Consider the following 27,733-nt stretch of genomic DNA (forward strand, 5'->3'; position numbering starts at 1 on the left):
AGCCAGCCATCCTCCTTGAACAATACAAGACCCTCAGCAATATCTACCCAAGAAATGAAACCACGATGATCCAGATAAAGGATGAGACTAACCCCTCAGTACAACCTTCCATTTCCTTTAACAGTGAAACCCAACCGAATTCATTCATGGGGAGAAGTCGTCAATCGTCGTCCTCGTTGTCGTCTTCCCCTACCTATTAGGGAAGGAAGAAGACGACTGACTGACTGACTGACTGCTTCCGAGTCTACATCAGCCATTCAGAATGAGCCTCACTTTTGTGTTGACGACGCTTCGGCTGTCTCCTATTTGAGGAGAGCAGCAACCACAACCACAGGGAAATGGCAACTGAGCTCGTAATAGAATCAAGATGCCTTAGAGAGTTGAAGGGTGGGAAAAGCTGACAAGAGAGGATGATGGATATATAAACAAGACATACAGAAGAGCTCATGTGTGTGCATGGTCAAACACCAACGACGACGACGAAGTCATAATTACAGCTGCGAGAAGGTCCCTGGGGTCTAAGGAAAGCAACACAAAAGCATGTAGACCTATTAATGTTCAACTTGCAGGCGCCCAGATACTATATAGATGACGTATAAACTCAGTTTGAACTTGTATTGCATTCGATATCTTGCACCAAATGCAAATGGTGTCACTGCCCCTTCCATCCTACAGGAAACCGACATAGCATAAGTAGAGACAATGATGTGTCTTTCCTCCTTTGAAAATATCAGAAACTATATACTAAAGCATCTTACACTTTTTTCAGATAAAATAAATGAAGAGATGTCATAAAAAATAATAGGATGTCGAAAGTGCAGTATATACATATCTGTCAACACTGATGAAACGCCACAAAGTATATATTACATACTCAGGTCACCGAATTCCTGCTGCTAAGCGTCAATGCGAAGTTTGACTGTTTATCAGATGCAGCGAATCGCAATTTTTATTCTAAATGAAGCAAGTTTCTGACTTCTCAGGGATGTCAGTAATTAAACAAATGCCGCGTAACCAAAAGTACCATTGCCGTAGGGTGACAAAAAGGAGACAGTGGGTGATGACCTATAACCTCCAATGGAAGGAATACATCACATACCTTTATAACTAAATACCTCGTCGCCTTTAATGCAAATGAACAGAATCTTCGAAACAGACTGACTATCCCAAACGTTGAGCATTCTCTCTCTCTCTCTCTCTTTTTCTCATGCCCCCCTATTTCTCATTCATCAAAGGAGCCAACGAGGTTTAGGGGGGTGGGGTGGGGGGGGGGGGGAGTTGACCAAATACGAATAAGAGAAAAATGCTTGTTACTTTCCAAAAGAGGGTGACAATATTCAAACGACCTGACTTGGTCATGCAAAAGAGTCCGGAGTTGAACAGTTTGCAAATGAATTTCACAAAATATATATGAGCTAGGAGTGAAATAAAGTCCTGGAATCACAACACGAAGTAGACGAACGATTGCATGCACCCCGATTTTCAAATGCTATACGAACGAAAAGATTAAAACACAATCCGCAACTTTAGCGCTTTTTCTATATCTGAACATTGCGCGCCAAGACTATACAACAAAATACTGCCAGAAGTGAAGATCATACAAGGAGAGAGCAAACTAAAAAGAAAGAAAGAAAAAAAAACTAGACTCTCCTATTCTGCAGAAGCTACGATACTGACGAGAAAACACTAAGAGACAATTAAAAAGTATAAGAAGCACTCACAGTTATGAAAGAAAATGTTTCAGAAGAAGCTCGTGGGCGAAGTTAAATAAGAAATAGATTTCGAAATGCCATCAATTTCACAGGCATTAAAAAAAGTTACAAATATATATATATATATATATATATATATATATATCATATATATATATATATATATATATATACATATGTATGTATGTATGTATGTATGTATGTATTTATGAAATGCAAAACTAACCAGTCACTTCACAACAAACGAAAAAAAATATTGATAAAAAAGAGAAAAAGTACCCAGCATTTCACCACTGGGGAGTCAACAGTTAAAACTAATACAAACTTAAATTCCTTCCAAAAGGATAATGAAAGCACATAATAACTGGTACTCACCGAGCGATTGCCTCTGCAACGCCACCGGGTGCAGCAGCAACGAGACGTTCTGCAAATGGAAAAATAACATTCATTAAACAAGCTGGTCACTCGAAAACAGAAACAGTTGCATTTCATTAACAAAACAAATTTCAAGATAACTACAAAATACAGGCGCAGCAGTATCTATAGCAAACTTCCTTCCAATTTTGGCCGTAATCCCGGACAGACACATGGTCAAATGGATTAGAAACTAAATTATTCTTTGAATTTTTCAGTGAGGGAGTAATGGGCAAATGTGTCAGTTACTTAACAGTTACCTAGAGAGGACTGAAACTCGCTAGAATAACGCTTTCTTTTACTGTGTACTGATACCCTCTTTATTTGTTTTTAATTTCTCTCATTCTCTGTATATTTGCGTGTTATGGGATGCCCGCCCAGGTGAACAAGCCGTTTTGGTATATGGACATTTTAACCCATTTCATGATTACAGTAGTGGCTGACGCACCAAGCTCATGAACACTCAACCAAATTCCTCACTGCCGCTACAATGCTCATGGATGACGAGCCAATAGTTATTCTTTGGAAGTGTCCTTCACATTTTCATAGTGCACTATCAGATCCAGATAGCATACACTCGGTTTTGTCTTCCCTGAGTTTAGAGTTTCTTCGCCGACATCCACTTTTTTATATCTTTCAATACTGGATCGATTTCACTCATGGCATCTTCTACCGTTTCAAGAGGAAAATACGACTGGATATATTAACAATAGCTATCGCTGTTGTCTGCGTTTTGTAGAATTATTGAGAGAGAGAGAGAGAGAGAAGAGAGAGAGAGAGAGAGAGAGAATTGTCTCACCTTCTAGAATCAGCCTTACAAGTATTCACCATTTATTTTCAATCGAGTCATTAAATATAATATGAATACAAAAGAGTACTGCTGTAGAATGATATATATATAATATATATATATACATACATATATATATATATATATATATATATATATATATATATATATATATAAATCTTACGTTTGGCAATTTCAAACCTCTCATTTTCGTTATTTATTTTGTTGTCTAAGACGGGTACAAGCACACGATCGTATATTCTCTGTCATAAACACTTTCTTTGTCGTAAATTGAATCCAGAGTTCAGAGAGAGAGAGAGAGTGAAGGGGGGGGGGGGGTGGGGGGGGGGGGGGGGGGGGGGGGGGGGGGGTGTAAATAAACCAGCGGGGACAGTCGTGACGGAGTCAACGGTCATCGAATTCAAACTGAAAATAACAAATGTCGATCTTATAACAAGCGAAATAAAGGCCATTATGCTTTGATACAGATAAAACGAGTGGACAGGGATTTTTTTAACGACTTTTATCAGATATGTATTAAAACAATACGTTAATTCAGCATACGTCAGTTAACCTTACATTTACAGTACGTAAATATACATTGTAATCTCAAAAATTTTGCAAGTCTTACTACGCCAGTGGGTCTTGTCCGCGTGTCTCCTCTGCTTGGGCGTGGCCACCGAGAGATAGAAGGCCTGGTGACTGTCAGTCAATGGTCTGTGGCCGTAGAGGTTAGAGGTTAGAGGCCATGGTCGCGCCGTTCTTTCCTTACCCTTTTCCTCCCGGAGATAAGCGGAAAACAGTGAAGTAAATCAATTTGCAAATGTTTCCAGTTTTCTTATTTTACATTCAGTTTTGTTAAAAACTTATTCTAAAAATTACAGTAATGATCATAATTATAATGATGATGATATTAATATCAATAGTGATAATGATAAAGATAAATAAAACAACAAATAACTAAATTTGTGTAAATTAATTTGTTAATGTTTCCAGTTTTCTTTTTTTACGTTCAGTTTTGTTAAAAACTTATTCTAAAAATTATAGTATGATCTTCAATAATATGATGATGATATTAGTACTAATTATGATAATGATAAAGATAAATAAAAAGACAAGTAACTAGATGTAAGTGAATTAATTTGTTAATGTTTCCAGTTTTCTTTTTTTACATTCACTTTTGTTAAAAGCCAGATATTCATTTTCTCTACGACAAAAATGATTCAAAAGAGAATTTGTGGCAGACCACACAAGCATATTTTCAATTTTATCTGTGATGTGGCCTGCGTCACAAGTATCAATAGCAAATCCAGCATCATCATTAGCTATAGCTTTTAATGTCACTGCCAATGCCACATTTCGATGATTTTTAGAGCTTAGAAAACTTTTCATTTGTGCGAGCTTTTTGATAACTAAATATGTATACATGATAATAAAACCCGTGTAAGGGGGGAGGGGATACGCATATCTGAGGGGGATGTCAGCGGGGGAGGTGGGGAGCGGCAGTGAACCTTTCCTCCAAGCAGACGCAGTAAACAAGACCCATGCTGGGAAAACAGCAGCAAACATCCTCCCTCCCACACAACCGAACCCCACCAGGGCCCATCCTCCTCCCCAGTGCACTTAGGCCGCATTGCTTTCATTACCCTGGATACGATCTTCAGAAATCCGTAATTATGATTATTGTTATTCACGCAATAATAATAACAAAATACATAGTTAATGTTATGACGTATCATACTGAGAGAGAGAGAGAGAGAGAGAGGAAATTGCGCTAATCCCTTCTGAGTTGACCCATGAACAAGAGGTAACAGACCCACTATAGTCTAATTTCTTCTCTCCTAAACAAAATACTAAATAATAATAATTAAGTAATATGGAAACGATAACAAGCAGTGTTATTAAATAATGACAAAAGTGTCATTCTGGTGGATCTGAACAGCGGAAGTCACATGAGAGAGAGAGAGAGAGAGAGAGAGAGAGAGAGAGAGAGGCCACTTGAGTATGTCATTCTTGAGTTGTAGAATCCAACCTATGACAGGAAATGTTTATGGCTGAGAATACGTCGTGATGTATACCGTGTTACGATCGTGATGTATGCCGTGTATGTACGTGACTACATGAAACAACATATAATAATTGTTAAAGCTAATCTGTATCCCGTCCCTATAGGACATTTTCTTTATGTATTTACTTGTATTTTTTAGTCTAATTCTTTTTTCTTTTCTCTTTTCCAAAAATTCGGGTTTTTCTTTCTTGTAACTGTGGTCAGCTTGCGTGTGCTGTGACTTATAGACTGCCCCGCACTATCTCTCTCTCTCTCTCTCTCTCTCTCTCTCTCTCTCTCTCTCAGGATCGTTAATTGTGTAAGTGATAAATGAAACGTGGTGATTTTGGTCGACGTTAAACATACATCGCCTCAAGTTTTAATTCCAGCATAGGCCTATGCTTCAGCTGGTAGGAATGAATATGAGTTGAAAATTCAACCCATTTTGAGTTGAAAATTCAACTCATTTTGAATTAGTAATGAATTTATACTCATATACCTGGTCTGGGTTTTAAAAATAATAATACTGGGGCTTCGTTATAAAGGTATTGCTGACTTTATAAATAAATTATATGACTAGTATATAATTCGACGAAACTGCATCCTAATCTCACACCTCGTACAGGGTACGAAAGATTAATGAAGTGATGGAAATGTCATATTTAATCATGAAAGGAAACAATACTTGGATTCATCTCTGGATGTTGTCATTGCTTAGGTAAAACATAAGCTCTCTTATCTCTCAATCCGTTTAAGATTAAAAATTAAAAATAAGAAAATGATTAGTTTTGTATTGTACTATGGACCCTTCTGGCTGGTCGAGGATAACAGCCAATCTTTTACTCCTGCATAAAAACAAGGCAATATAGCCCATATTACATACCTTAACTCTTCTAGCGTGAAAAAAAGGAAAAAGAAAAAAAGGGGGGAACTTTTTTGACAAAAAATCACAAACTGAAAGTGAATGCCTGTTAACCATACGATATACCTTGACGATGATTAAACTCCAAATAGCTATCATTTTAAATTTAATGCACAGGTGACTAAAATCTCACGTTACTACTACACACCTGTTCTTCACTATAAGTATGAGGCAAAATTCGAGGCCTACAAACAACCAGGTATCGAGAGAATGATAAAATTCTGAAGCACTTTTCAATATACCAAACACTTGTGTACAAAAAATGAGACTAATAAATACTAAAATTAACACAGAGGAACAAGTAACTGTGCCTGGCAGAAAGCGGCCTTATTGCCGGATATGATGAGGGCAAGAATAGCATGAAGGTGCCCTCAGAAGTTGAACCAGCTCACGTTGGTTACAGGCGATCAACTGGCATTATGGTACAGTACGGTTGATATTTAGCCTATGTGTACGGTACGGAATTACGGTACGATAAATTTACAAAAGTACGGTACGCTATAGTTCAGGTACGGAAAAAACGGGCAAATTCTGTACAGTACCTTACCTATGCTTATCTATGAACGTGTCTGCTTCCCCTACTAAGTATTAAACCGATCATGTTGCGTTAGGCGAATCATTCATGAACAGTATAATATGTTTTAGTGCATGACTCTACTTATTAGTGAACGTCACGGTACTGGTGAATGGTGGGCTAAGTACAGTTCCTTCATTGTTATAGGCTGGGTAGGCACAATGAAAGCTATTCTGATATAGCCAGATTTTGGAACTTTTCAGTGAGATTATTTTCTTTCTCTGACTAGCTGAACAAGTTAGATTTATAGTTAAAACGAATGTTTACGTTTTATACGCACAGTTGTGACACTGAGATTGTTGTATTTACAAAAATCAAACAGATAATCTCTATTATTTTTTTTATTACAAATGTTTTGATTTGTAATTTCTCTATCATTTATTTGTTTGTTTCGGCATCTTTAGTTTTACTTTACTTTTGAACATAAGGAATGCAACTTCTTATCAATTTTTGTGACATCTGGAAGTAAAGTAAATTAGATCGACTGCTAAAGTACATTGATTCGGATATAAATTAAAATACACATTCTAAAAAATAATATTTTAGTCTACAGTTTACCACCCCCTCTCTCTCTCTCTCTCTCATCTCTCTCTCCTCTCTCTCTCTCTCTATCTATCTCTCTTATCACTCATCTCTATATATATATATATATATAAATATTATATATAATATATATATAAATATATATATATATATATATATATATATATATATATATATATATATATATAGATATATATATATATATATATATATATATTATTGCAAATTAAGTAAAGTAAGATGCTTGCTTAACTTACATGCATTATTCCACTATTATATATATATATAATATATATATATATATATTATATATATATATAATATATATATATATATATATTTTGAGAGAGAGAGAGAGAGAGAGAGAGGTAAACTGTAAACTAAAATACTATTTTTTAGAATGTGTATTTTAATTTATAATTTTATTTTATATTGTCATCCATGTAACCAAATCTCTGCAACTTAGTGTATGTTTATACATCCATACACATATACACACAATTCCGTAAAGTGGAAAACAAGGGAACAATATTAATAGAAATATATATAATGAGTTGAGAGAGAGGAGAGAGAGGGAAAGAGTACCGATCATGAACGTCCGATGAGAGAGAGAGAGAGAGAGAGAGAGAGAGAGAGAGAGAGAGAGAGAGAGAGAGAGAGAGAGAGAGAGAGAGAGCCAGCATCCAGCCGATGCTCGCGAGCAAAAGTGTTGTATCGTCACACTAGGATCTCGTGGTTTCGAGGAGCAGTAGGAAAAAGTAAACAAATATGATCAGCTGATATCATCATGGCGCCCGGAAATCGTCGGACTGTAGCAAGATGTGCTGCGGTGATGTGTGTTCTTGGAGTCTTACGTGAATGCAAGAGCAACAAAAAACGTTTGTGGGTTCGAGAGTGGCTCAGGAGAAGAGAGGATAAAGGTATCTTTGACAACTTGTGTCGGGAAATGAGGTTGGGAGATGAGCTGCCTTCTACAATTACCACAGAATGAACAAAGAAGATTTTGATTATCTCTTGAGGCTTGTTGGGCCCAAGATTGCTAAGCAAGACACCAGGATGAGAAAGGCTATTCCACCAGAACAGAGATTATCAGTCACATTGAGGCACTTGGCCACAGGTAAGTTACTAGGCTATAGCCTATAGGATAATTAGGTTATGACATAGGGTAAAAAACCGCAAGATACAGGCAGGGGTGGACCATGTACGATCAATGTGTACAACCCCCAACCCCAAAAAAAGTACATCATAACGCGTCCCTGACATCGGAGATGGGCATCAGACCGCGACTTGTGTTGGTGAGAAACGGAGCTAAAGACCTCTACTCCGGTGTCAGGACGCGTTATAATGTACTGTTCTTGTAGTTGTACACACTGATCGTTCATGGTCCACCCCTGTACCATGCGGTTTTTTACCCTAGTGCCATTAGAGGTGGCAAATATTTAAATTAAACCCTTGTGAAAAAATATTTGTTTTTATTGTTTAGGTACGTCTATTTGATATATTCCTTCAATAATTTATAGTAGGGGCAGACCCTCCTGTACTTCAGTTGTCCACCAAATCAAGAGAACTTTTGGAGTATACCGACATACCTAACCTTACCTACTTAGCCTATAGTGTGTTTACTTTTCTAAGATCGCTTTGGTGTGGCAGGATCCAACAGGCCATTCAGTACATCTAGCTATAATTATAGAAAGAGAATTAATCTACTCAAGCAGGCCAATCTCTGCAGGGAAGGGGCATTTAAAGGGCCTTACAATACCCGTAAATATGACGAACTCTGTCTTTCTACCTGGCCCCACCAGAGCAATCTCAGAAAAGTAAACACACTATAGTTGTCGTAGTTCACCGACTGGTAAATATTAAACTAGTGAATTTCATTTTTATTTTCAGGTGAATCAAAAGCATCCCTGGGATATTCCTACAGGATCAGCCCAACCTCCTTTCAAGTGTCGTTCCTGAGGTGTGTGAGGCCTTATATGTAGCTCTGCAACCGTTATACATATATGAAAATGCCTACAAATGAAGAGGAATGGTTTCGCATCCAAGCAGAATTTCATTCTCTCTGGCAGTTTCCAAATTGCTGTGGTGCTTTAGATGGGAAGAGAGTTCTTATAGCCAAACCTCCAAAATCAGGTTCAACATATTATGACTACAAATGTCATTTCAGCTACCATAACTTCTTGCCCTTGTCGATGCGAAGCTGAGATTCATTTATGTAGATGTTGGTAGTGCAGGACGTGCCAGTGATGGAGGTGTATGGGAGAAATGCTCTTTGAAAAGGGCACTTGATAGGGATTTGGTGAAATTTCCTCCACATAAGTCCTTACCTTGTTCGCAGAAAGCATGCCCAAGTGTGATTCTTGCCGATGATGCTTTCCCTCTCACTACTTCTTTAATGAAACTTTACCCTGGTCGAGGACTGACCCATGAGAAAAGGATGTTCAACTACAGGCTCTCTCGTGCTAGACGTACATCAGAGAATGCATTTGGTATACTTTCTGCGAAATTTAGAATATTTAAGCAGCCGATTAATACATCTCCAGAAAACATCAATTCAATTATTTTAGCTGCATGTTCCCTTCACAATTTTTTTTGGACCCGTTCACCAAACACATATGCACCAGCAGAAATGTTGGAGCCTGAGGACCACTGCAATGGTGGTATGATAGGCCTACTGCCGATTCCTAGGCGCCCACAGAATGATGCTGCAGTTGTAAGGGACACTTTCATGGCCTACTTCAATGGTGAAGGCAGAGTTCCGTGGCAAGAGCAGATGTCACTATTCCACTAGGAAGTTGTATTTTATAGGTTTTGTGTGTAAATGTAAAATGTATTATTGTTTTCTTCATAAAGTGTCATTATGATTTGTGTGTTTTCTTTAGCCCGGACTTATTTAATTTTCTTGTTACTGTGCAATATATTTTAGTATTATTTTTTTTTCTTTGCTACTGTGCTTATAAGCCTATGCCTCATGTTATTAATGTATAAAAATGCAAACGTCCTCAAAATGCGCATCCGCAGTGAATATTACTCGACGTTATTGTCCTTCATGAAATAAAACCTGTGAAAATAGTTCATTCATATGTTAAAGTAATGTTGTAATATTATTTATGTTCAAAATAAAGTTAGAAAATAGAATTATTGCATATTAATTAATAAATTTGGCTTATTTGAGAAAAATATATATATCTTAGTACTGGATGTTAAATTTAAGCATGGTAGTGAAATATTGCAAGCAGCGAGAGAACAAAATGCAGGAAGACTGACTGACACAAAAATAAAAAAAAACTTTTTTTTTTTTTTTTTTTTGCTTTGAACTCTTATTTTAGACTCTTGGACAGTTCATTATTGTGTAGTAATATTGCAGTACTGTCAAAACAAGTTAATTATACACAGAGAACTTTAGTTTCAAATAAGTGTCACAACTATCACAGAACAACCAATATTAATAGTCCTAATAATTTAAAAATTATATACAGTTTTGTTTAAAGATTCTATCAACATACACCTCTTAATTATGTAGTATTAAAATAACAATGCATTGAACAGTAGAATAATAAAACTTTAGTTATAATGTTTGGTCTTTTTACTTTCTTTTAATTTTTTGCAAATAACTGTAGCCTTAGATGTAGCCTTCATCTAAGGCTACAGTTATTTGCAAAAATTAAAAGAAAGTAAAAAGACCAAACATTATAACTAAAGTTTTATTATTCTACTGTTCAATGCATTGTTATTTTAATACTACATAATTAAGAGGTGTATGTTGATAGAATCTTTAAACAAAACTGTATATAATTTTTAAATTATTAGGACTATTAATACAAAACTAACAAGACAAAAAAACTAACTAACCACCTAAATTATCGAAATCAACAGGATGGTCTTGCAAAACTTTAACAATCTTTAAGTACACAGCTTTCTTATCGTTTTTAGACAAGGGAGCCATGAAACCTGTTATAAGATTTGTGGCTGCTTTAATAACAGGATCACATGATGGATCTGGTTGATTCAGAATAGAATCAACTTTATCCAAAATATTATCAAAACGTTCACCTTCTGTTGACATTGTAATTTCTCCTCCTCTTTTTTACCCTTGTATCTGATCTCTGGGAAATGGAAGAGGAGGAGGAGGATGGAGTAGATGCATGGGTTCCATCAAAATAACTGTCACTATGCACGGACAATGATGAAGTAGACCGTGTTTGGGGTGGCGTTAGGTCTGGGATGTTGCACACCTGTGGTTGTGCACCATTACTCTCACCCCAATTACTATTGGATGTTCCCTCTTCATAGTGTTCACTTGATATGGAAAGCACTATAGTCTCTGGTTCCTGTAAGAAAATTTATAACAATATGAAATTTTTCATAAAGTCCATTTTTATTTACAGCACATTTAAATGTTCCTATCCAAAATCATCAGTGGCCAAAGATTATAGGTAGACATACAAATTATAACATGACTATTATAAGGTATATAAAAATAAAGGAGCAAAGAGCTAAACAAATCTATGATGCAATGCTAATTGAATTTTGTAATACAGAGTAATTATAGTGTGTGACCTACAATATAGTGATTTAGAGGAAGAGCTCAAAAATAGAGCACTTTGCTGCAGATACATATATGTATATACATATTTCTTTTTACTAGAAAATAAGGGCAAAATTCAGTCAACTAGCTCTTAAACCATGTTTCTCATTAGAAAAAAAGAATGAAATAAAATTCTAAAATCCTATTAGAAAAGTATAATGTATAATTTTTTTCTTAAAATTTTCCAACACCAGTATGTCCGGTAACTACCTGTGGTTCAGAGGTATCAAATGATGTCCTTCTGGGAGTGCAACTGTTCACTGGGATCATAAAGGAGCAGCTCTTGAAATACTCCCATTTCGGCTCCACGGAACCAGCTGACCCACTTGGTGTGCACTGGATTTTTCGTAATTCCCGCTGAAAAGTCGACTTCAGCGTGCCAAATTTTCTTTGGACATCATCTGATTAGAAAATTTAAGGTTAACTTAGAATAAATGTACTTAACATTTCCATATGATACACAAGTTATTACCAGTTAGAATATTATATGTGGCATTAGCTAGTACAAGTAAGCCATTATAGGGAAGAGAAGATAAATTTATTTGAAAATACATTTGAGGGCATGCAAATTCAATTGGGTTCTTTTTACATCATTATGGTCACTGGCAATCTTTATAAAAAAAAAAAAAAAATTAATGTTTGCCTAGTTTTTAATAATGTGCTTTGATGGACTATACTGTTAATTTTTCAGGGAAATTCGAAATAGTCTTTAACCCAGCTAATAATCCAACAAGAATAGAGGCCTAGGTTACATACCTGCATATTGAAAAATACAAGCTAAGAACTGCCATAAAGCATTGAGAAAAAACCTAGACAATTAATAATGCTGGCCAAGAATTTTGATCAGAAAAATGGTATAAAATGCATACAATTATACTTCTTGGGAACTGTATAACCTAACCTATGATTTCCAATGACTTTTCAGTGCATATTATAACAATATATATGAATGAACAAAAATACATGGAAATCATGCAATTTATATATAAAGAATGAGTTTAGGGTGTAATACTAAAACATTCACTAATAATACAGCACCATTTTTCATGTTTTCAACAGCTTAAAATCAACTAAAATTATATATTAGGGCTACAGTAACCTTAACACAGTGAAGACAAACCTTGTCAAATAACCCAAGGGGGCCCAAGCTTGCAAGATTTATAGGCTAACCTTAGGTAAAAAAACCGCATGGTACAGGGTGGACCATGTACGGAATCAATGTGTACAACCCCAAGAAAAGTACATTATAATGCGTCCTGACACCGAAGTAAAGGTCTTTAGCTCCGTTTCTCACCAACAAGAAGTCGCGTCTGATGCCCATCTCCGATGGTTGTACACATTGATCGTACATGGTCCACCCCTGTACCATGCGGTTTTTTACTCTAATAAGATATATTTCATCTTTTAACCAATAGGCTTTACCATGCCAAAATATATTGCTACAGTTAGGCTATATTTTCATTATACATTCATTTCAGTCTAGGCTACCCCTAGCCTATGCGAGTCTTAGCCTGGCCTATGGTATAACCAAGTCTAAAATTGCTAAGTTCAGAGAGAGAGATAGAGACAAAAACTAAGCCCTATAACATGGGTGCTTGCTGTCAACAGTAAAATGAAAATAGCCAACCACGCTTAACCTAGCCAACAAATAACAGTACCATAGACTATGCTATGGCCCTTGGTATATAGGTATATCAACCTGTAACCAATAGGCTTTACCATGCCAAAAATATGCACTAAACTATGGCCAGGGCTACGGTACTTAATCAGTTATACAAACCAAGCCTAAAATATAGCCAACCAAACCAATCATTCCCTAGCACAATTACCAGTACCATGGGCTAGGCTATGGGCCTTGGTATAGGCCTATGTTATAGGTAATGATCAATCAATAAGTTCTAGGCTACTTGTGCAGAATAGTTATATGTACAGTTGCATGATAATATGAATACAGGAATATGGGTCAAATTATTAAAACAAAAAAAGAGATATCTACCTGCAGTTAAGCCAGCATCGCTAAGGTCGGGAAATTCAGATTTCAGGGCTCTCGTAACTTCCTCCCATTTGCACTTTTTAAGCGTAGTTTTCTTAAAAAGTTCATCCGTGTGATCCCACAACACTCGGAACTCTCTTACTTTTTCTAATAAACCATGGAGAGCAAAGGAAGTCCACACATACCGATGTCTTTGTGTGGGAAGAGACATAGTTCCTGAGCACGTCCTGTTAGAAGCAGCCATCCTGTGTGTTTACACTACGCTGTCGCTCGTGGTTCGCGGCTGCTGCTTCCCGACAAGGCGGGAAGCAAAGATTTCGAGCAAAAATCTCCCGGTTTTCGATTCTCGGCAGCAACGGCTCGCTGCTCGAGAAAAAAAGGCCCAGTGTGAGGCCAGCTTAAGTTTCGGCCGTTCATTTTTAATTGTCCAAATTGCGCACGAATTAAACAAGGACAAAACGTGGGCGAGATCGTATAAAAAACAATTATACCAACAAAAAAAATGGATGTCATTAGGGCAAAACTTAATGTGAATAAAAAGAAAAAGAAAAAAGAAGAAGCGTTATCATCAAATGGGAGAGGTGGCACGTACAAGAGAGATGTCGGAATAGTCACGGATATGGGGGGGGGGGGGGGGGGGGGTTGTTAAGAGGGAAGGAGCCGATGGTATGTGTTATCTTACTGTTACTCTAGTGACTCGTCTAAACAGCCGCCTCGCCTTTCCGTCAAGAGAGAGAGAGAGAGAGAGAGAGAGTCCGGGTTACTACGAATAATATGGAATGTGCAGCTAGCATGTTTATTTGTGGGTTTTGTAGTAGTGAACTCAAAGTTAGAGAGAAAGGAAACCGGCGATTAGGTAGCTAGACCGATGTGAATCGATAACTTAGATTAACCCCAAATTCAATAAATATGCTTTAGATACTGAACATCGGGGACATAATACTGAAACCTCCTCCCTCTCCATCAGTGGCATATCGCTGGACTCCGATGATGATGATAATCATAAATAAATAAAGGAAAGAAAAGCAAGCTAAATGGAATCTGCCCTCCATCAAAGATAGGCCTACTTATACTACCTATTCGCGGAACGCCGGTCAAAGATTTATATAAAACGTATTAGTCACAATTCTCTCTCCTCTTTCTTCTCTCTCTAAATATAAGTAGGTAGGTTCTATTAGACAGACGTTCTCCCTTTTTTCAGGAAAGACTGAGTAGTAGTTTGGCGCGAATTTTCCATTAGTACTAGGCCCTAAACATGTTGCCCATCTTACTTTTCCATAGTAGGTGCATTTTTTCCTTTCGACAGGTGTGCCATGAATACGTTTGATGGAGAAGGAAGAGGAGAGACTTTTGAGAGTAATACTGTATCACTAACATGATAAACTTCATAATACTATAAGGATATATTTGTTTGAAAAATGTTGATGTGGGTTGGAGCGAGTTGTAACTTATTGCGCATCTGGAATATCTTTTGTTTTACCCATATTTCAGTGTCGCACGGTTAGCGGGAGAAGGCGAACTGCCGTAAAATTTTCTTACCACTCTGGTACTGCCTATTGTGTTGAGTGGTGGTGGCTGGTGGTGACAGGTGTTATTCTTGTGGATGTAAACACAAGAATGAAGTCGGTGACATGTAAGGCCGGTAAGTGATGGGATATTGGTGTTTGGCAATCTCCTACTGGGGTTCAAGGCCTATGATAGTGAGGCCATTGAAGTGAGTGCAATACAGTGTATTATGGATGTTGTATGATATTTCAATTGGAATTGCCCTTATTGGTAATTGGATTCTATGTATATACAGTAAATGCTTTTATGATATGAGTACATTTAATTTGATGCCAAGTGCTTTAGTGGCTACAGTACCATAATTTACAGTGTTATTTACTTACATTGCTATAAACAGTTATTGTTAGACATACACATATCAATACTGGATTGTTCATGTACTTTACTAGAAGGCTTGTATTAAGGACAAATATTTTTTTGATAATGAAATTGGGAAAATTAGGGAAAATTCAAAATTTGTATGGTTGGATTGTATTATTTTTTATTACATGGAATATATATATTTCAGGTTAAAACCTATAGTTGGCAATAAAAACTGTTGCTACTTATGGTCCATCCTTGAACATCCCAGTACATTTCAACTTCATCCGCCATGGGTGTGCAAGAGGAACTCGTCGCCCTGAAGAGAGAGGGCAATCAACAAAGGGAAGTTACACCAGGAAGGTAACTATGTGCAATGAAGGAATTAATCGAGGTGATGATTTATCAGTGTTTTTTAAAGAAGAACTATGAGGAAATGGTTGAAGCCTTTAAATGCCTAGAGTACAAAATGATGAACTGATACAATTTATATATAAAACGAGGATAAGCTAGCCTATAGTAGTTTAGAAGAAAGCCCAGCAATATATTTCAGATAGTGAAAGATTAAAATGTGAAGTAATTGCAAAAATATTCAAAGGTGTCCAGGATGTAAAGGCAACAGATAAATCGAAGGTTAAAGTAAAGAAATTTGAACCACCAATGTTCGAAGGTAATTTAAGAGACTATCCAACTTTTAAGGAAGATTATGAGAATTTAGTTAAGAGTATATACGGTACTGATCCATATGCTCTCAAAATGTGTCTAGGTGGAGAAGCACTTCAAGCAGTGAAGGGCTCAGAGGGTAATTATGATGAAATGATTCAACGTTTGGATGATAAATTTGGGAATTCAAGAAAGATTGTAGACTTAGTGGTTGGTGAGCTTAGATCTCTGAAGAAAATTTATGATGATGATACCAAAGGATTTATTAAAATGGTCGATCAGGTTGAGCAATGTTGGCTTGATTTAAAAAAGGTAAATCTCTCTGATGAACTTAATAGTGCAAACGTTGTCAGCCATATAGAAAAGGTTTTACCTTCACTTCACAAGAGAGAATGGGTAATTAAAGCAGATGAGGTATCAGTAACTAGCAATCTGTTTCCTGAGTTGTTGAAGTTCTTACAGAAGGAGAGAAAAATTTTGGAATATATGAATTCTAATGTTAGGAGTAGCGGTAGTGATAATAAGGTCCAATCAGTCCCATCCATGTTGAAAGCAACAGTTGAGAATGAATCGGAATTGATAACAAAATTGGTGAAAAAAATGGGGGAAGAACAAAGTATAAAAAATAAAAATAAGGAATTTGAATCTTGTATTGTTAACTTGACAGAAATGGTGAAGGCATTAAACCTAATGGCAGATAGTAAGGGGAATAGGATGCCTGTTACACAATTCAATTGGTCATGATATTAACAGAATGTTATAAATTCAATGGTTGTGGTAGCAAAGAAAGATTTGAGATTATAAAGGGTATGGAATAATGTAGGTGCTAAGGGGATATCATCCTGCTCGTAGCTGCAAGGTAGGTATACATTGTGTGATGTCATTATTGAAGGTAAAGGGCCATGCAATCGTAATCATCATCCACTGTTGCATTCCGATAGAGTAGAAAATAGTATTCACAAAGCGATATCAGAAAAGGGATTTGCAGTGTTGTTGAATATCAGTATGGTGAATAGTAAGAACATGCCTGTTAATGTACTGTGGGATCCAGGAGCGGATATTTCATTTATAACAAATAGGATGGCTAAGAAATTGGGTTTAAGTGGAAAGCATATAAATTTATCCATGATCAAAGTGGGCAATTCGGTTGAATATCACTCAAGCAACGAATATTGTGTACCACTAATTGATAAATCTGGTAAGGTTTGGAATGTGAATGCTGTTGGTATTAATGAAATAACAGCCAAAATCAAGAAAGTAGACTTATCCAGGGTATCTGAACTTTTTGAAGGAATATCAAACTTAGAGCTGAATCGCCCACATGGGGAAATCGATATGCTTATTGGTGCTAATGATTGTGAAATATTGCCAAGGGTTGTTGAAACAAATAAGGGTCTCCAGTTGCTAGAAAATCAGTTTGGCTCAGCATACGTGGTAGACATGATGAAATTACCAATCAAGTTATTACTAGTAATCATGTTTGTGAGAATTCATAAACTTTCAAGTTCAGTAAATTTGAATGAAATCAGTATTGAGCCAACAGAAAATCTAAAGGATCAGTTAGATAAATTTTTTGCCATAGAAGAAATGGGAACAAGGTGTAATCCACAATGTATCAAATGTATGTGCAGAGGTTGTCCTGGACCCAATTATGCAAGTTTGAAAGAAGAAAAGGAAATGAAATTGATTGAGGAAGGATTAACGTATGACGAGAAACAGAAATGCTGGTTTGTAAGGTATCCTTGGATAAGAGATCCAAATCATTTGAAAAATAACAAAGGTAGCAAATGCCAGGTTAAGAACAACAGAGAATAGATTAAGGAAACTTGGGAATGAGTATGCAATAAATATCAGAAAGAGATTGAAGATATGGTTAGAAGTGGAGTAGCTAGGAAATTAACCAATAAGGAGATTCAAGAGTACAATGGCCCAGTTCACTATATTCATCATCATGAGGTGTTGAAGCCAGAATCTAGTTCAACCCCAGTGCACATTGTCTTCAATTCTTCAGCATCTTATATGGGACAGAGGTTAAACGATTCTTTTTGTGGGTCTAAGGTGGGGCCTGATATTTTGAACAGTTTGCTGGGAGTGTTGTGTAGATTTAGGCAAGATAATATAGCCATAGTGGGTGACATAGCAAAGATGTACCATACTGTAAAACTCAGCACACTAGATGAACATACGCATAGATTTGTATGGAGGGACTTGGATGATAGTAGGCCACCTGATCAGTATGTTTCTTACCACAGTAACATTTGGAGATAGGCCCAGTGGTACTATAGCTATGGTAGCTTTGAGACATACAGTAGAATAATTCGGTAAGGAATCCCCGGATGTGCAAGATATGATTCTTAATAATACATATGTAGATGATATACTGTATTCTACTGATGCCATCGAGAATGCAATCAAACTAATACAGGATACTGAAAGGGTATTGTCTCAGGGAAGTTTCAGAATAAAGCACTGGATAGTCCAGCGGGCATTATGAAAACTGCAATATTAAGAATAATAGAATCTGATAGTGAGAAAATCTTAGGTTTAAAATGAATCCTGTAGATGACTATTTTTCCTTTGCTGTAAGACCTCAACTTTACACCAAGAATAAGAAAGGTTAGGAGTGGTCCAAATTTAGATATAGGTGAATTTGATTATAAATTTCCAGAAATATTAACACGCAGAAAGATATTGAGTCAAATTGCATCGTTGTATGATCCCATTAGGGTTGGTTATACACCGTATTACTCAAAGCTTAAGATCTTGATGGATATCCATTGATTTTCAAAAGTAAACTCGAATGGTGGTTGGAATCAAGTTGGGATGAAGCCACTTGATGAGTTCCATGATGAAACGAATGGGAAAGCAGTTTTTTCAAAGAATTGGTATGGACCTGGAGTCGATTAACTTTTAGAAGACCCTTAAAGCCATCTAATGCTTTTGGTAAGCCGAACCTAGTAATATTTTCTGATGGTAGCACGCAAGCATATGGGGCTTGTGCATATGTGAGGTGGCAAATCAGTGATAATAAGTTTAAATCAAGTCTGATAATGGCAAAAAATAAGATTGCACCAGTGAAACAAATGTCTATTCCTCGTCTGGAATTATGTGGTGCTCTCATAGCTGCTAGGATGAGAGAACTCATAGTAAAGGAGTTTTCATGGGAGTTTGAGTCAGTTTATCACATAGTTGACTCAACAATTGTAAGATCACAAATTCAATATAAAAGGAGTCCCATGGATTCAACACATTTGTTGTTGTACGCATTGCAGAGATACAAATAAAACTGATTCAAGGGAATGGTGGTGGGTTGATTCAATTCAAAATGTTGCAGATATGACCTCTAAACCGTGTAGTCCAGAAAAAATTGGTGAAATTCTGCCTGGCAAAATGGACCAAAATTCCTAACATTACCAATTTCAAATGGCCTATCAAACAAAATTGTGAAATGGAACTAACTGATAGAGTGATAGGTGTTGTCATGGCTGTTGCTAAAGTAAGTCAGAACCATGTTTACACATGATTGATGTTAATAGATTTAGTGATTGTTACAAACTACTAAGAGTTACATGTAGGGTAAATGAATGTTTTCAAATGCAGATCCTTTAAGGGCATGCTGAGGGAACCAACAGTTCAAGGAATATTAAAGCAGAACTAATGTGGGTTAGAGAGATGCTAAATGGGACATGACTGATTGGAAAGTGATGGGTTCAGAAGATTAGGACCTTCAATTTAAGAATGGAGTCATAGTGATTAGGACTAAAAGAATTTCTAAGTGGCTAAAGGAAAATTGGAATAGAGAAGACTATATGTTGCTACCAGCAAATCATCCAGTTACTAGATTGTATATATCATATGTACATGGGGTTGACCATGCAGGCATAGAGACTATCTTTGGCAAAATTACAAAGAAAATTCTGGGTTCCAGGGGCCAGAAAAAATAATAAAGGCAATAAAAAATCAATGTGTGACATGTAAGAAGTTAACAAAGAAATTAGAAGACCAATGCATGGGTTAAATGAGGATAGAAAGAATGAAACCTGCTCCACCTTTCTATTACACAGCCATAGATTTGTTTGGACCCTTAATTAAGAGACACGGTTAAAAAGAGAACTCATGGTAAAGCCTTTGGTGTTATATTTAACTGTTTAGTTACTAGAGCTGTTCACTTGGATTTGGCTGAAGGATACAGTACTGATGATTTTCTGACCACATTTCAAAGGTTTATTGCTATTAGAGGAGCTCCTAAAGTTATATATTCAGATAAGGGAACTCAGTTGATATCAGCAAGCAAGAAAATAGAAACCATTGGAGAAAGGAAGGGGTAACTTGGATCTTTAATATGCCTAGTGACGCACCTTGTATAATGGGCAGTGAAGCACGATCAAATCTGTCAAAAGGTGTCTTTGTATTAGTGTGGGAGATTCTGTGTTGAATTTTGGAGAGTTACAAACTGCTTTGTTTGGTATTGCTAATCTGATGAATGAAAGACCAATTGGAACAAAACCTGGATTTAGTTTAGAGTTGGGGGGCTACCTCTGTCCCAATGATATGTTGCTTGGTCGGTCCACTTGCTTTTGTCCAAGTGGGATGTACGATATTAGTGGGGATCACAAAAGGAGATTAAAGTTTATACAAAGTATAATAGAATTCTTCTGGAAAAAGCGGCAACGGGACTATTTTCCATCATTGTTAATCAGGCAGAAATGGCATACAACAACGGTAGGCAATGTAAAGAAAGTTGGGAGATGTGGTACTTGTGCAAGATGGTAATGTTGTGAGAGGGGCATGGAAACTAGCATAGGTGATTAGAGCTGATCCAGGACAAGATGGCATTGTCCGAGATGTTGATTTAAGGTATAAGATTATGAAGCATGGGAAGGGATATGATGGTGAAGTGGATAAGATTATGTGTAGCTCAGTACACAGGTTGGTGGTGTTATTACCAATAGAAGAACAATGTAATCATACGTAGTCTACCCAATTGGATAGGGTATCTGTAATTTGTCACTAATGGTGGGGGAGTGTATCACTAACATGATAAACTTCATGATACTATAAGGATATATTTGTTTGAAAAATGTTGATGTGGGTTGGAGCGAGTTGTAACTTATTGCGCATCTGGAATATCTTTTGTTTTACCCATATTTCAGTGTCGCACGGTTAGCGGGAGAAGGCGAACTGCCGTAAAATTTTCTAACCACTCTGGTACTGCCTATTGTGTTGAGTGGTGGTGGCTGGTGGTGACAGGTGTTATTCTTGTGGATGTAAACACAAGAATGAAGTCTGTGACATGTAAGGCTGGCAAGTGATGGGATATTGGTGTTTGGCAATCTCCTACTGGGGTTCAAGGCCTATGATAGTGAGGCCATTGAAGTGAGTGCAATACAGTGTATTATGGATGTTGTATGATATTTCAATTGGAATTGCCCTTATTGGTAATTGGATTCTATGTATATATACAGTAATGCTTTATGATATGAGTACATTTAATTTGATGCCAAGTGCTTTAGTGGCTACAGTACCATAATTTACAGTGTTATTTACTTACATTGCTATAAACAGTTATTATTAGACATACACATATCAATACTGGATTGTTCATGTACTTTACTAGAAGGCTTGTATTAAGGACAAATATTTTTTTGATAATGAAATTGGGAAAATTAGGGAAAATTCAAATTTTGTATGGCTGGTTGGATTGTATTATTTTTTATTACATGGAATATATATATTTCAGGTTGAAACCTATAGTTGGCAATAAAAACTGTTACTACTTATGGTCCATCCTTGAACATCCCAGTACAAATACGTTTTATATAATCTTTGACCGGCGTGTCGTGAATAGGTAGTAGGTACCTATAAGTAGGCCTATCTTTGATGGAGGGCAGATTCCATTCAGCTTGCTTTTCTTTCCTTTATTTGGTAGATCTATTATTATCATCGGAGTCCAGTGATATGATGCCATTGATGGAGAGGGAGGAGGTTTGGTAGATCAATATTACTATTCCGCGGCGGCCTAGACTATGGCAGTTGCGGTTTTTCAATGCAGTTTTACCTCCTGAACAAGAATTTTAAGTTATATTTATTGGACGACTGTAATTAACCCCCAGGGGCTAGTAATAAACACAGCGAAATACATTGGACGCCCCAATTCCTGTTGGCTTTCGTATTCGCGGGGACGAACAATGCGGAAATTTCAGGGCTGCCAGATTTCCACACTAAGGAAATCCACGCACGGTCTCAGACAGTTGCCAGTTATATAATATATTCGACTTTGTCGATGTAGTGGTTGGAACTCTGGAGGAATGTTTTGTTTATCGTAATCTTGTAAGTGCTCTATACTTAGCGGTATGAATTCCCACCAAGTAGCCTTTTTTTCTTTCTTTCTTTCTTTTTAACTGAAAAATAAGGATAGACACTGACTCTTTCCGTTTTTAGTTCACATTGTTTAAACATTTAGTTAGATTTTTATTCAAGTGTTTTTTGACGAGAGGGTAAAAGAAACAAAACTTCTCAACAACAGTCGATATTCCTTTAATTTGATGAAAAGCTGGAATGAAACTTATATAAGACGATGAAAGAGTTGAATGAAACTAATTTAGCAGATGATGAAAAATTTAAATGAAACATTTAATTTGATGATGAAAAAAGTAACATAGGTCTTCTACAACAAGTTTATAGTTATTACAATAAGTTAAATGAATAAATTGCACCAGAATGCAATATATACATATACATATATATACATATATATACATATATATAATATATATACATATATATATATATATGTGTGTGTGTGTGTGTGTGTGTCAATAGAAAATGTAGATTTCAAAGATATTACAAGAGAATGTTCATTAGGCCGTTTGAAAAATATGTTTATTAAGCCATTTCATAAGAATTTTTTTCATACATATTTTTGACATCTTCAATCATCTCCTCATGAACAGTGTACCTATTGGACACACCCACCATATCTTTGAACTTCCTCTGACACAGCTATGAGAGCAATAATTGATGGCAACTGTAAAGAATTTCGAAGCTTTGTCTTTATAAAATTTAACTTACTGAAGACTCTTTCTGCATCAGCATTTGATGTTGGTAAAGATAAAATATGAAGAGCAAAATTTGATAAGGCTGAAAACATTACATGACCTTCATCATCTTTTAGATTACCCAACCCTTTATAAAATTCCTCAATATTTTTTTCATGCCTTATTTCATCTGGTACTGATACAAAATCTAAGCTCCGCCATTCATCATCCAACTTCTGGCTATCTTCTGCGTTTATTCTAGGGACAAGTTTAATTAAGTCTTGTAAAGATGGCATGGCTATTCTTGACCGGTAATCTAAAGCCTTACTGACTGACAGAAACGAAACCATTTCCCACAAAGGATTGTCAAGATCAAACCTTTTCCTGACTGCAACACAAACGGAAATACAAAACTGTCTACATCTATATTTAACATCCTGCACCATATCACGGTTTTTGAGGGACTCTGTCTGAAACAAGCTGTGAAGTTCTGCTCCAAGATAAAGCTGGTTCAATGGAACATAATTATTATCTTTACATGGATCTATATTTATCAAAGGATATTTCTGAAGAATATGTGGCTGACAAAAAGTACTCATTATAGACCTATATAATTTTGTTAATTTATCAAATATCAAATGGATTGTGGGTGAAGTTTTTTGAAAGACTAAATTAAATTCATTAAATGTTGGCAAAATGAAATCTAAAAATGTAAAATATAAAAAAACCGCTGGATCCTTCATCCTTTCAACTATTTGATGCACTGTTGTTAACCGTTCTTTCTCCTCAATTTGACTAAAGTACAGTTTTAAGGGTTTCCACTGTTCGAGAACCCTTTTTACTGCTTCGTGCAAGGAAAGCCAGCGAGTTTGACAAGGATGGAGTATTTTGTGAGGCTTAGTGTTACAAAATTCCTGTGAAAGTTTTGAAGCATGCTGCCTTTTGAACTATTGCAAAATGTATATATACTGGAGCAAATCTTCACATGACGAGAGAGGCTTTTTGCAGCCTCTGAAGAGCATAAATGATAGAATGATATATACATTTGATACAGTTAGTCAGTGCACTATGGGTTCTTGATTACTACACAGGGGAATTAAGTTTCCCCCAGTTTAGATGCACATCAGCTGCAAATCCTATGAAATTACGAGAGGAATATATAATATTGTCAACGTATTTATTAAGAGAGCATATAAATTTTCTCCAGTAGAACCTTGAGCATTATTTGAGTCATATACATTAATAAGGTCTAGCATAGCTGTGGTGATTTTCTGCTCATGGGAATCATAAAACCTTACAATTACAGCGCAGGACTTTGTTGTGCTTACATCAGTTGATTCATCCATGATTACGGAAAATTTGTTGGTCCTCAACTTTTTTATCAGGCTGTTTGTTACAGTTTTCCCCATGGTTCTAATCACGTCTGTACACTTTGTACGCTTCATGAATAAACCCTGAGCTATAGCAGAGTCGGGGAACATCCTCTTCATCAAATCGACCAACTTGTCGGCAGTAGTGAATGGCAAATTATTTTCTGCTATGAAACATGCGAGTAGAATGGTAGCAGTACTCACTCCTATGGGAGTGCTGCTGTCGATTTGGTTTCCTTCAAGCTCTAACTGTCCAAGATCAATTGCACGTTCATTTTGTAGATGGGTTTTACTTGTGTTATGTCTTTTGATACACGTCAATTCAGCATTTAGTTCCTTGTGGCAGATTCTGCAAGAAGCCCTTTCTGGGTTTCCCTCAACTGGTTTTAGCCAAGACTGAAAATCTTCATTTATCCAGGCGTCTCGAAACTTGCGCTTACCAGGCATAATCAGCTGTAAGCAATATAACAATGAAATCTAACAACGTGCGTAAAATTTGAAATATAAATCTATTTGAGAGTATATATAAGACATCTTAATGATATCGTCGTAATGAAATATAACGATGATGTTCAATCCGGCATTACTGCCATAAACACTAGACCTATATCTTGGGTTAACTAACACTGTTGATTATATGCTCTGACTTTAACCTAAAAAATTATTATCGCTGTATTGTATGATTGCAATTACATAATTATAACCACTTTCATAAAGAACAATTTTAGGCTGCAAATGTAATAGTAAGCACCAGTGTTATAACTGTCTTATTTTTCAGAGTAAACTGGCAACGTATCCTTGACCTAGGCTAATATACTACTGAGCCATTGAATTTTACAGAAGGATTTAATTACCACTGCATTATATAATTTCTTACTTTTATCGTTATCATACACATATATAGTCGTTCATTTAAGGTAATATCAACTGACAACGAACTCATGAGCGCTATCATCTCTACTGGTAAACTAGGCCTATGATTTTTGCCAAGATCTTACGTTGTACGAATAAAAGTTATGAAATCATTAAAGCGCGTTCCTTCAAAAGTTTATGTTTCACTGATATTTGTTAGTAGGTAACGCCAAGCTGAGGTATACAGGTTCATTATAATTTTCTCATGCAAAAATTGTAATGTGTATTGCAAGCTGTAAGTGCATCGCTGAAAAATAATTTACTACCAATGGCAGTATGAAAGTATGTATATTTCACAAATTTTCAAGAAAATATACCAACAAAACTAGCAAATTAAGAATACTCACTAGTATTATAAAAAAGAATAAATATAGATTTTGTTGAGGACAAGATTAAAAATAGAGACTAGGTAACTGATGGCGGGTTGGCGCTGGAGCCAGCTCGTATGGCCAAGATCTAGTTTATCTAGGTCTTGGAAGTTGGTTTGCACATGAAATCAACGGTCAGCGTCATGCATCTGATAAACATCCAAACGCATCCACAAATTAAAAAGGAAAATACGAATAATTCATTTTTATAGATATTTGTGTGTGAGACTTTCAAAATAGAATAGTGAAAATTTTTCATAACTTATTATTAGATTTTAACTAGCATACACTTTTTAAGTAAAAAGTGTGGAAATTTTTACGTATGGATTCCACACTCCACACCTAATCACAATGTGGACGAGATAAGCCGTATTAGTGACGTCATTTCCACACTTCGGCAGCCCTGTGCGGAATGCTTATACTATAGGAATACCGGAGGTTTCAGTGATGCATGCATATTAGCTATGTCCCCGTTGTTTAGTATCTAAAGCATACTATACTTATATTGAATTTGGAATCGGCCTAGCTACCTAATCACCGGTTTCCTTTCTCTATAACAGGAAGTTCATTATTGCAAAATCCACAAATAAACATGTTAGCTGTACATTCCACATGATAGACAGATACTATTCATGTAGTCATCGAAAGAGGTCAAAAAAGAAAAAGAAAAAATCTGGTTGTTCAAGAGCAGCAGTAGATTTTATCGCCCCTACCTGCATTATGATTCCCCTTCCGCACGCGGCATCATCCAGCCAGATGACGGTGGTACATCCAGTGACAGTCACATCTCAAGCTAAACCTAAACTGCTCCGGTGCTCCCTCCGAGTCCAGCCAGCTGCCAGCCTGCCTGCCGCCTGTCCGGCCCCCGGAGGCCGGCCTCCCCCCCTCCCCACGTTAAGAGGCACGAGAGGTGGAGTAGCAGAGCCGCTATGCTTGCGCATGAGAACTGGCTCCAACTTACTTATTGTTGGACTCAGCGTAGGTCTAGTAAGTAACAGGGAATGAATGGAGTAACTTGCACTTAAATTTAAGTATACATGACTAAACTAAATTATGTTTTGCCTTTTATCATGGTTTTCGGACACAGTGTGATAAGGGAGCTGTACTCACGGGTTGATTTTAGACCTCAGAGGACCTCTGTGTTACCTCGTTTCTACAAGTTACTTGCGTAACCTTAAAGTATGAACGCAATAAAAGTTTATCAGATAAATTTATATTCACCATCCATAAACTAAAACACAGGAAAAAATAAATAAAATGGAGGGAATTGAAACACATTTGATGATTTTAGAATTAAAATTAATTTAATAACTAAAGTTTAAACATATCAAAGAGTAATACCAGTGACAAATGAAATCAATGAATGGCACTCAAATGAAACAAATTACAATAGAAGTCAAAGAATCAGGAGAATCGACCTTTCTAAATCCTCACACACATCACTTTACAACACTATAAAAAAGTTGAGCCAAGAAGCTGTAGTACGTTCCTTCCTGCATTCGGGTTTTGTTGGAGAAAAGAGACAAGTTTTACAATTACCACGAATGCAGAACTGACTTACAAGGTTTTCATGAACATAAAACATTCCATAATAATTATCCAGTTCGTTCTCAATATAATACAGATACTACGTACCTACATGCTAGAACAGAGCAAAATCAGATAAAATAATGTTAAGAGTGTCATTCTCGAGTAGATGTGCTTCCTTCACCCTTATTATATACACGTACATATTTTTACAAAATACATGGGCATGCGAATGAATACATTTGGTTTTCACATAAATACAAATACAGCAACAGTTCCTGTCTGTCGATTACCTGACAGACGGCAATACGCAGTGAAAATCAATCAATAATTTCTTATGAGACAGATACTAATAATTACAATATGAGATAGAAACAAATGAATACACAAAAACATTAGAGAATAAT

The 27,733-nt window shown here is 36.4% G+C and overlaps 2 protein-coding genes and 1 long non-coding RNA gene across 3 annotated transcripts; 1 reads left to right on the forward strand and 2 right to left on the reverse strand.

Moving 5' to 3' along the window:
- The first annotated feature begins 7,719 nt into the window (after positions 1-7,719).
- Positions 7,720-9,866, forward strand: LOC135199174 (uncharacterized). The gene is made up of 2 exons (XR_010310949.1): positions 7,720-8,119; positions 8,893-9,866. It is a non-coding gene; the product is annotated as an uncharacterized LOC135199174 (long non-coding RNA).
- A 983-nt stretch (positions 9,867-10,849) lies between these two features.
- Positions 10,850-13,856, reverse strand: LOC135199006 (uncharacterized). Its single transcript, XM_064226919.1, has 4 exons — positions 13,587-13,856; positions 11,801-11,991; positions 11,094-11,333; positions 10,850-10,903 (listed from the first exon to the last, which is right to left on the reverse strand). The coding sequence occupies exons 1-4, from the start codon at positions 13,825-13,827 to the stop codon at positions 10,850-10,852; spliced, it is 726 nt and encodes a 241-aa protein (XP_064082989.1). The 5' UTR covers positions 13,828-13,856.
- Positions 13,857-23,070: 9,214 nt separating this feature from the next.
- Positions 23,071-27,013, reverse strand: LOC135199007 (uncharacterized). Its single transcript, XM_064226921.1, has 3 exons — positions 26,513-27,013; positions 24,298-24,972; positions 23,071-23,655 (listed from the first exon to the last, which is right to left on the reverse strand). The coding sequence occupies exons 1-3, from the start codon at positions 26,516-26,518 to the stop codon at positions 23,071-23,073; spliced, it is 1,266 nt and encodes a 421-aa protein (XP_064082991.1). The 5' UTR covers positions 26,519-27,013.
- Between the last annotated feature and the right edge of the window lie 720 nt (positions 27,014-27,733).

Source organism: Macrobrachium nipponense, chromosome 25 (assembly GCF_015104395.2).
Source record: "Macrobrachium nipponense isolate FS-2020 chromosome 25, ASM1510439v2, whole genome shotgun sequence".
Classification (NCBI taxonomy): Eukaryota; Metazoa; Arthropoda; class Malacostraca; order Decapoda; family Palaemonidae; genus Macrobrachium; species Macrobrachium nipponense.